This window comes from Theobroma cacao, chromosome 1, assembly GCF_053813885.1.
Source record: "Theobroma cacao isolate CCN51 chromosome 1, ASM5381388v1, whole genome shotgun sequence".
Classification (NCBI taxonomy): Eukaryota; Viridiplantae; Streptophyta; class Magnoliopsida; order Malvales; family Malvaceae; genus Theobroma; species Theobroma cacao.
This window is the reverse complement of record NC_142639.1, coordinates 9,401,361-9,412,571: the sequence shown is the minus strand read 5'-3', so window position 1 is coordinate 9,412,571 and position 11,211 is coordinate 9,401,361. Positions and strand designations below refer to the sequence as shown.

Genomic DNA, 11,211 nt, shown 5'->3' with positions numbered 1-11,211 from the left:
ATTAAACTTTCTTCTTTCACGGATTTGTAACCCTCCATCTTCTTTTGGCAGACATATCATGTTCCAACTGAGTGCATGGATTTTCCTTACACCACCTGCATGACTCCAAATAAAGTTTCTTCTCAGCTTATCAATTTCACGAGATATATTCTCTGAGAGAAGGGAAGTTTGCATAACATAGGAGGCCATCATGCTTGTAACCAATTGGACCAAAGAAATACGTCCCGCCATAGATAAGTGCTTATTGTTCTAATTCTCCAATATTAACTTCACCTTATTAGGTCAATCAGAATATGTATCCCTCGAAACTCTGCCATGTTTTGGTTAAATTATGAAATTAGTCTTTGTACTATATTAAAGTGGTGAATTTAATCCCTCTACAATAATTTGCAAAAATTAAGTCCCTATAGATTTGAAATTAACATTGTCGGTCCAATTATTAATAATATTAAAAATTTTCTATTATTTATGCTGATATAACATTTTTTATTAATAGTGCATTAATATGATGATGTGATATTTTTTATCTATTTCATAAGGCTTTAAATTATGAAGTACAAAAATTCAATTCTTCTATGTCTCACAATACTATTTCCTTAAATTTTAGAAACCTATTTATATTTTTTATCTGTTTTTTTTTTCTAATCCCATTTAAAACCACTGGCTCATATTAAATAATTTCATGTTTACGCTTATAAAGTTCATGTCAATGCTTAGTCACATCATATCAACACTACTATTGTATCATTTGTAAAATATTACATTATTATTGTCATGTCATCAGATTTGATGTCACATTAATAAGAAAATATCATATAAATTTAGACAAATGTAATATCATTTTAGATAACAAAAAATTTTTAACACATTGGACTAACATTGTCAATTTAAAAAATATAGAGATTCAATTTTTATAAATTTTTATATAAGGACTAAATTTACTACTTTGATATAGTATAGAGACTAATTGCATAAAGCAATTTAGTCATACTACCCAAAAAAAGTCCTTAAACTATTCAGAACAATTTAAATAAGTCTTTATACTTTTATTACGTTAAATCAAGCCCTTACACTTTATTTTAAATTAAATAAGTTCTTATATTTTTTATTGAGTCAAATAAGCTCTTATTACTAATTATTAACTTAGTCAAAATATCATTTATCATTATATACCGTGTGACGTTAACGTGGCATATTAACATATTATAATTGATGATAATATGGCATGTTGACATATCACTATTAATGGTAATTTGACATGCTAATTTGACATGATAACATCATCACATGACATTTTTTCCCTTTCACATTAACGTAATGTCAATGCCATATAGATATAAAATTGACTAATGACAATTAATCGATTATTATTCATAAAGACTTATTTAACTTAAAATAAAAGTATAAAAGTTTAATTGAATGCAATAAAAGAGTAGGGGTTTATTCGAATTTTTTAAAATAATTTAAAAGCTTATTTGAACATTATACCGAAATTACAAAATATACGTATCTATCTTTTTATTTTGAAAGTTATCACATCAAATTATATATTATATTTTTTAATTAAAAAAAAGAGAAAATTTGATCTATATTTTTTAAAAAAGATATATATATACACACACATACACACACACTAATCATTGAATCAAATATTAATGTACAATTATTGTTTCCTTAGATATAAATTTGCTCTAAACCAAATTATTAATGTCGATTTAAATAAGTGCTTTAGTTTAAATAATAATCATCGAAAGCTTAATCTCAATTTAATTTTTTCAAAATTAAATTTACTAGTTTATGTAGTTCAACAATCAACAAACACAAAATACTTATTAGTAATATATTACATTTTCCATCTCTCTCGGTACAGTCAAAAGAGTTTATAAAGGAGGTTTAATGTGATGTTGGTGCTAGAGACTAGCCGTTGCTCTTGCTCATCAATATTACGCATCAATTCAATTGGCCAAACTCCCTCTTTGGTACCAAATTAACTAAAAATATTAGAATCGACAGTTTAATCAAACCAAAAATATTAAAATCTTTTAAAAAAGAAGGAAAGAGTTTAGATAAAATAAATATTACTTAATAAAGTAATTATTCTTTATTTAGTCTCAATTTAATTATCTAACATTTAACATGATAGAGTTTAAAATAATTATTCTTAAGGAAAAGATTTTTCTTATTTTTTTTATGTATACAATTTCTAAATAAATTAAAACTCTTATTTCATCTTATAATTCCTATATACAACTTAAATAATAATATAATAATATACTCTGTATCACTCAAATCTCCAGATATTCTGCTCTCCAAAACTTTCTCTTCAACCATGCTATTAACTTTGGGCATCATTATACTTGCATTATTGGGGCTGATATTTGCAGCAATTGTAATATCCGCCTTTTTGATTTGCTGCAACAAAGTCATTAGAGAACGTCTACGTGGTCCTCTCCACGTTATTGAAACCGGGCAACAAGGCAATCTAGTACAGCCACCGGAGAAGCAGCAGGGTGTAATGCCAATCTTAGCTGGGAGCGTTATTATCTACAAGAATGGAGAAACTGAATCAAATTGCACCGACTGTGCTATATACTTGGAAGAATTCAAGGAAGGTGATCGTTGTAGGGTTCTTTTCCAGGGGCAAACATCTATACCATAAACTTTGTATAGATCAATGGTTGGTTAAGGATAGGCATTGCCCACTATGTCGTGGTTCTGTCCACTGTTTAGAACCAACCACTGATCAGATTGTAAGCAATTCTTAGAATCTTTGTATTAGTAAAAGGCCAAAGAAGTAGCTAGCTTGAGTTCTAGGCAGAAGTCGCCATTTTGGACCGTCGGTTCTTGGGTTTCGTTGCGCATGCCGCTGGTCGCCATAGACTTGCCAAAGAATACGGTGGCGTTGGGGAAGAGATCGAGCTTTAGAGTTTCCGACCAACATCGCATACAATTGCCCTTCAGTAGTTTCCTTTTTTTTTTTTTTTTTGAGCTTTGAAGTTTGAACATATTCAAGTCTTGTTGATTGTTGTCAATATTGTTGCTGTACTTAATTGAAAATTAAGTCATTAAAAAATTCAATTTTGAGAAATTTTTTGATGGATCAATTTATCAAATTAATTTTGTTTAGTGATCAATTAATTCGGTTTTACCCAAATTATGCACTTCCCTACTTTTCCCTTCCTTTCTCTCCCTTATTCTCACTCTCTCCCATTTTTTTTCTCTAACCAAAACCAAATTTGAAACGCCAAAAATGCCAAACAAATAGCTAGCAATAAAAAGACACCTTAAACTATTGAAAATTACTCCTAAATCTTTCTAAAGTGTCTGAGATTAAGATATAATCTGCAAACTATCGACAATATCCTTGATTTTGGGCACATTTGTAGCACATTTTCATATTGGTAGATATGAATTTTCTTGTTACAATTTGTCTTTATAATATTAGTAATTTTTGAGGAATTAAAATATAATTATATAAATAGTAAATAAGAAATAGTAAGCAAATGAAAACGAAATTTCTTTCTTTCACTTCTCTTTTTTTTTTTTTTTCATATCAAGTGGGAAGAGTGGGATGGGATTTGAGTATAGGTGTTAGATTCAAGTCAAAATACTCCTCTTTCTTTTTTGTGAACTATGGGAAAATCAGAACTAGTTACATATTTTTTAAATGCATGTTGTTTTATTATCCACCCAATAACTATCATGCCACCTCGAAGTCTTAAACTATGTAAGTCAGAGACTTTTAGTGGTAAAAAAACTCTTAACTTTGGTTGTACATCATACCTTTAGCTGCTCCAAAAGCAATTGGCAGCACAAACACAAATACAGAACTCCCTATACAGTTATCAGTTTCTCTGTACTATCAACACAGAGCTCACTTTCACGCAATCCTAATTGGTTAGAACTCTTTAGAGATCAAGACCCTATACTCAAAAATAAGACCGGTCTCTTCTCATCACCTTTCCTATCCAGCACTCCACGCATCATCTCTCAGGGTCAAAAAATATCATGCGCTGTCCCTTGCCCCCTACTACACCCCTCCTCATTCCACTTTTGCTCCCAACCGTCTAACCTACAATCCACAAACAAGTTGTATGCATCAGAATAACACTGAGAGAGGTTTGTAGTACTCAGAAATCAGAATAACACTTGTATGAATTAAATCAAACAATTCCACAAAACAAGTAAAGAGTATCATTTTGGTGGCAGGGAAAAGAGCGTGGAGCTCCAAAGAATAAGATGAACTCTAATTCAAACCTTATTGTAAACAGTCAAAGTTACTTGCAGGGATGTGCATGTTAATGGTAGACTCTTGCGGGAGACATCGGATAATATGAGTTCAAAGTAGTATAAATAGCAGAAATCCGTGAGCCCAGCTCATTAACAAGTTAATTTCTTCGGTTAAATCTCAAAACATTATTTCATCATGTGATCTAGAGCAAATTACAGCAACCTAGCTAGAATTTCTTTTTGCATTTCTTCTAGCAGTATCTCGCATAACCAGCTGCTTTCTTCTTATCTGCAACAACAAAATTAATACCACTTTAGAATTTTACATCAGAAACACCTTCAATCCACAACAAATTGACTGCTCATTCAGTGAGCAGTGAATGGAAGGAATTTATTCCAGATTTCGATATGTGGGGCATGGACTCTGCACAATATCTAGTGCAATTGTAGACCAAATGAGAGTAGAGAAGCTAGCATTTATGCTTACGGAATTTGTTACATAAACTACCAAAGATAGTAACTTTCTTTGTCATGCACTTTGTCCTGCAAGTGTTTTCTGGAATCAAAGGACATTTTAGAGAAAAAGGAGCTTTTGAAGGCAACCCGAAGGCGAATCTAGAGGAGTTTTTGGAGCTTGTAGAAGCATTTCACTATCAGACTCTGTTTCCAGAGGCACAGTGGCTTCTTCAGAATCTTCAGGAAACAATGTTTGTCAAGGCAAAAAGGTTTTTGCTTTGTAGGTACAAGAAACTCAGAGTAGGAGGCCACTCAGATTCTTGTCGTCTGACCTGTAACTTTTTGCTTTGTGCTTCATGCAATCCCAAATAAAAATCTGATACCTGTGGGCTAAACTGAGGAAGCTTGAAACCATTTTCATTTGAATTTGCTTATGAATATGTACAAGAAACTCAAAATAAGAGAGGCAACTTGCATTCTTGTCTTCTAGCATGCATGAGAAGTACAGCATTCCTGAAAATGTAACAATCAAATCATGAGAGTGTCTTAACACAGAGCATCCCAAAAGCATACAAGCTGCAGCAGCAAAAGAACCAATCAGAAACAACTAATGAAATTTACAATAACACAATGAACACTCAACCAACTTCACGAGTACAGGATATTTTGGTAACTAGAATATCAACATATCACATGCAGATAAAGCCCTGAAAAACCTGTATATCTAATTCCAATAAGTTTCAAACTGTTGCTACAAACCACCATTAACCATCAGCCAACTATATCAGAAGCAAAGCTATACAGAATACTGTTGTCCAAGAATCACCTACAATCACCGCATTGTCCAGCCATGACTGCGTAGATCACAATCAGTTGTTACTTGGACCTTGGTTAATCCTTACAAGAAAATTGAATAAACACCCTCTTCACTGAATCAGGGTCACTAGAATTACGAACCAAAATAGTTCCATTTCATAAATATATTAATAGGATTCACCACAGTAAATACAACAGTTTTGTTCAAGAGTTGGCCCCACATTCCTCCATTCCTGTCTGTACAGCCAAAATGGTCATGTTAGTAGGCAGGCAGGCAGTTCTGTGAATAGAGTGCGGATGATCATGCGGCATCTCGTTTAGGCTTTGGCAGCCAATTCCAAAACAGTCAACGAGCTAGTTGCGTCGCCTGTGAAGAAAAGGCCACACGGACCTATTTGAATCACACCTACTTCTCATTTTGAAAAATAGAAAATGTAAATAGTATTTTAATTTCAATTTATTAAAGAAAACACATTTGTTACACAACCGAGGTGTCCGCTATAGCAACGATAGACCCTGGAAGAAGGATGAAACCATCATCCAACCAGGGAGGTTACCCTGTAGCACCCTAAGAAAACAGAGTACATAGACTCGAATACAAATACAAATCCAGATATTCCAGAGAAAAGCATCCTGGCTTTCTAGGAAATAATCTCAATAAAACAGATAAGACCTCGCCAAAACTCTGCAGCATCACAACTTAATCACTGCATGAAACACCCAGCAGAAAAGCCAAGAGTAGCATCACGATAGAATTAATAATCACCAACTAAAGGAAAATAAACGCAAACAACCAACATATTGAAGTTGAGCAAATAAATGATCCAAAACTCTAATTGAAATTAAACTTTACTCAAGAGTTGATTAACAGAGAATGAAGAAACTACATCCGATTACCTTAAAAAAAACTACGAACAAAACTTGATAAAGAAGAAATAAAAAAAAAAAAGGTTAATTCCTTGCAACTCGGTTAAGGACAGCAAATTGAAATCTTGAATTGCATGTGTCCCAGTAAAGGCCAATTTCATCCCCCAGCTTCAGTTCCCTCCTCTTCACGAAGTCCTTGACCCAATTCTTGATAAGCACGTTGGCCCCCTTGTTCCACCGCTTGAAAACCAGCTCATGTTCAGTATTTGTATCGCAATCCCACACAGAAACTGGCAACCCTTCCTTAACTTTTGCAAGTCGATCAGCATTCCAGAATGGAAAAACATGATGTTCTACGCACTCTGATGCCAGCATGAGCCTAGACATGTTGCCAAGATCACTTCCAGTGAGCGTCTTTTTAATGCACCAAGGATCATGGCCGAGCCTCAATTTAGTCAAAAATAGCATACTCCCTTCTTCTCTGTCAACTTTAATTCTCTTGTTTCTGCAGGACGAAATTCTTCTTGCACTGCTAGGATTCTCCATTCCCTCTCTCTTCTTGGAAGTGCAAGTACTATCACTAAAACCCAGACTCAGTTGCAAAGAAAGATCTCCAGCCTTATGCTCATGTTCTTTTCTTTGATATTGATTGCTACATTCGCCTATTTCAAACCTCTCCTGCTTCCCTTCATCAGTTGCATCACTCTTTCCTTTGAACATAAAAGTATATTCCCCTGATGGAAACAATCCTAATGAAGCATCGCTCAGTTCCAGACAAAGACCATCGCTTTCCTTCTCCCAGCAGTTATCTTTTCTTTGATGTTCATAGCTATTACTCTCCCCAACTTCAATACTCTTCTTATCTTCTTTTCCCTTATCTCTAGAACTGGACATAGAGTCACATGAAAGAGACAATTCCAATGAAAAGTTGCTCTCTTCACCAACGGTGTCTTTTTCTTCTAGCATGGTGTTGGCTGGAGAGAACAAAATCAAAGCAAAATTAAAGGGCTTTAAACCCATTCTTGAAGTAGGCAAGCACCAAGGAAACCAACTCCTCTCTTTCGGGTTCAAATGCACAAACCCTTCTTTGATGAAGAACAAAAAAGAAAGAAAAACGAAGTAAATATAATTGAAGTATACCGCCATGGTGTTGTAAGAATTATAATCTGAGAGATTACAGAATCTTGGAAAAGATTGACACAATCTTAACTCAAGAATTGCTTTCTTACCAAGTAAATAGGCAACTGAAGCTCCCCATGAGTCCTGAATGGGCAATTGAACGTTTTTGGGAGTTCTAATGGGCTCATGTAGAACCAAACGATTATTCGGGCTGGGACACCCAATTTCCGCAGCTTTATTAAATTAAACCTCTAAATTATGCATGAAACAAGTGTGAACTATGTATGGGGCAGGCCTAATTCAGGCCAAGCCTTTCCAATAATGCAATAAAAAAAATTTTATCTTAAGTTTAAAAATGATGCTAGTATTGCTGCATTAGCATTATTTTATTTATATATTTATAATAAATTATTTTCAAACAAAGTTTTTTTATTAATAAAATAATAGTCCGGTTGGGCTCGGCTATTTTCCGGCCAATAGTAAACAGGCCTAATTGTTGCTTATTTTACTGATATTAGAGGCATGCTGTTCCTTGTGTCTCTAATATTCAAAACTTGAGACCGTTAGTTGGCCGATGGCTCAATTCAACTGTGCTTCTTTCACATCAGTAGTCATTTGTTTCTCCTTATTTACTGTTTTTCCCTGCGTTGCTCCAACTTTCCATTTGTTTCTTCTCATATGCTTACATGACACTTTCGAATGGGCATGGAGATGTGGTTTAGGAAAAAGGAAAATGCTCCATCGCTGTTACTTGTAAGAAATAATGGGCCTCCTTATTTGATTTATTTACAAATTTTTGTTCATTGTGTCGATTCTATCATATTGTGGGACAATAAGTGTAGGACGGATTAGCAGTTCTCTTCTCTAGGAAATATTGATGGCACCTGCTTCAGAAACATGCCATGTCCCATCTTCACACTCGAGTCTGAACATATAGGTTTTCAATAGATACATGTGAAAAGCCCCCTAGCTTTTTTGGGCTACGCAGAAAACGATATCACTCTTCCATCTCGTAAACTCTTTTGGAGACCGAGCAACATACTTTGTCTCCCCTTTTTTGGTGAAATAAATTCCATTGCCATGGATTTGAATAAATTGGGTTTATTGCTCAATTGAATGTTGCAACATAATAGAGACTATAAAGATTTTTTTTTTGTAGTATATGAAGCAATGTTTGTTTGTCGAGGTATTCGAAACTGGTGCAGAAAGGGTTTTACAGATTTTTAACTGATTTGAATATATCAGCAACTTTACCACCAGAGTTTTCCAAGTTCCGACACCTGAAACTGCTGTAAGCGAATCCATTTGTCTAGTTGACTTGAAATATAATGATATGATCTTTTCTTTTAAAAAAAAAATTAGATAATAATTTGGTGTTTTTTATTATTAATCCTACTTTATTTCTGCTTGTTTAGGGACTTAAGTCGCAACTACTTCACAGGTTCTATTCCTCAAGAATGGGCTACCACAAAGTTGGAAGTGCTGTAAACATCCTACCTCTGCCGTCTTTGTAATGTTAAGGATGATTGTGTTGTAATTGATCAAATTATATGCTTATGTTAGTTCAATTTTGCAGCTCTTTTATGGGGAACCGGTTGTCTGGTCCATTCCCAAAAGTTTTCACCTACATCACCAGCCTCAGAAATCTGTATGCACAAATCCTTATTTTTTACCCTTCTATTATGTTCAAAAGATTTTCTTAAATTTCATTTGATTTTATGTACAGCTTGGACACTTCCTCCTCTCTAAATGATCTTATGAAGAATAATTTCAATTTTCTTTACTCAAAACTGACTACTATCACATTCCACCTTTCCAGGTCTATTGAAGGAAACAACTTTTCAGGACCCATTCCTCCAGATGTTGGAAAGTTGATCAATTTACAGAAACTGTAATTCATTTCATCCTCTTGTGTGCAAAAGCACTTGATTTTGGGCAATCGCAATGCTTTTTAATTGCTGTTATTAACATTGCTATTGTCTTCTCTCTTCAGCATTCTGTCATCAAATGCGTTCAATGGAGAATTGCCACCAGAACTTGCCAAGTTGGTCAATTTGACTGATATGTAAGCAGACAATCTTGACTTCCAAAATTATTTAATTTAGAGGTGCTAAGTCTATGAGTATCAGATCATCAGCAAGAGTTGTTTACACCAAAGAAGAGTTTTGGCCGTGGTGATCTTGATATATTTCTACTTTTTCAAATTTTCAAGACTTTAATTCGTTCTGTTATACTTCTAAGCAGTAATGCTAACTTTCAATGGCGTTGTATTAGAAGCAGTAATCCTAAGTTTCATCGCCACAGTACTAGAGAATGGCCACTTAATTTAGTCAGTTAATCATCACCAAGATAAGCAACCTGCCTCTTTTATCCTTGTCTTAGCAGCTGATTGTGGTACCAAGGAATTTTTCCAAGAGCCCCTCTTTATTCAACCGCAATTTTGTCCAGACTTCTTTCTCTAGGCATTTTCGTTAATCATCATATTTATAATTCATGGGATATGATATTCTTGTGGTGTTTCCAAATCAAGCCCTTGGTATCTTTAAGTATCGTTCATCAAAAACTTGATGTAGATCATGTTTTCTACGACCCTTTACAAGCTTTTCTTTCTTTAAAATGTTTTAGGAGGGTAAGCGACAACAACTTTTCTGGAAAGATACCTGATATCATCAGTAACTGGAAACAGATTCAAAAACTGTAAGTTTTCAAACTTTAGCTGAGTATTTAGACAGCATTCTTACTTTTTTGCTATAATTTAATTTCTTTTTTTTTTCCCTCCTTTTCAGGCAGATTCAGGGTTGCTCTCCTTTGGCCCCCATACCTTCCAGCATTTCTGCTTTGACTAGCTTATCTGATCTGTATGCAACCATGGTAGTTCATGTTAATATTAAATTATAAGACATTATCACTCTTATAAGTCCATTTCAAAATAACTTTGAATATAAAGTTAACTGCTTCACTCAATTTTTGTCATAATTTGATAAAAATATTTTTAAAACACTTTCAAATAAATTGGATACTCTTAATTCAGAAAATTGTCCATCCAACTCTCTCATGTCCTTTAAACCATTCAAAATGATGTTTTCTTTTTACTCATCTTCCCTTTCAAAAATCTTAATAATTAAAACAATTTAAATAGAGAAAGGAAAATAATGGTTCGAGATTTTTCCATTCATCTTGAAATAAACAAAAAGTTTCAATTTTATCCAATTTGGTGCAAAATTGAAATAAAGAGAAAGTGGGAAAAAAAACAAGAAATAAGATGAAAAATAACTGTAGAAAAGAAAACCGCTTTTGCATTTTGGTTGAAAAGGAAAGAAAATGAATGGTTCAAGATTTTCCATCCATCTTCAAATAAACAAAAAGTTTCAATTTTTTCAAAATCAGTACAAATTTGAAATAAAGAGAAAGTGGAAAAAAAAGAAGAATGTGAAAAGGAACTACAAGGAAGAAAACAATTTTTGCGTTTTGTTTGCTTCCATCCATCTTTAATATGACAAAATCTCATAAAAGATTTTAGAAAAGTTCTTGTCAAATGATTTTGTTAATGAATCGCAAAACTTTATATCATTTTCTAATGATTTCGTACAAAAGATGTTTAATAGCTTTACTGGAAAGATATTTTCTATTGTTTGTGGAGCCCTTAGTAAATTATTATAATATTTTTTAATATAATATGTAACAATTTTTCTTTTTAACATGACATATAATAATTTTGTTTTC

The 11,211-nt window shown here is 33.4% G+C and overlaps 1 protein-coding gene across 3 annotated transcripts; it reads left to right on the top strand.

Moving 5' to 3' along the window:
- Positions 1-8,076: 8,076 nt before the first annotated feature.
- LOC18612102 (uncharacterized) lies at positions 8,077-10,439 on the top strand. 3 transcript variants are annotated; one of them, XM_088809711.1, is made up of 8 exons: positions 8,077-8,241; positions 8,648-8,779; positions 8,904-8,972; positions 9,065-9,136; positions 9,308-9,379; positions 9,482-9,553; positions 10,114-10,185; positions 10,275-10,439. In XM_088809711.1, the coding sequence occupies exons 4-8, from the start codon at positions 9,072-9,074 to the stop codon at positions 10,384-10,386; spliced, it is 393 nt and encodes a 130-aa protein (XP_088665837.1). In that variant the 5' UTR covers positions 8,077-8,241; positions 8,648-8,779; positions 8,904-8,972; positions 9,065-9,071; the 3' UTR covers positions 10,387-10,439. The 3 variants fall into 3 exon arrangements, with proteins under 3 accessions (XP_088665837.1, XP_088665839.1, XP_088665843.1); XM_088809713.1 differs by having other exon boundaries at positions 9,052-9,136; XM_088809717.1 differs by lacking the exon at positions 9,065-9,136 and having other exon boundaries at positions 8,904-9,003.
- Positions 10,440-11,211: the final 772 nt, after the last annotated feature.

Coding starts and splice junctions, on each gene's coding strand:
- LOC18612102 (XM_088809711.1), top strand. CDS start 9,072: ATGGGGAACCGGTTGTCTGGTCCATTCCCAAAAGTTTTCACCTACATC. Junction 9,380..9,481: donor TTGATCAATTTACAGAAACT/GTAATTCATTTC, acceptor TTCTCTCTTCAG/CATTCTGTCATCAAATGCGT. Junction 9,554..10,113: donor TTGGTCAATTTGACTGATAT/GTAAGCAGACAA, acceptor AAAATGTTTTAG/GAGGGTAAGCGACAACAACT.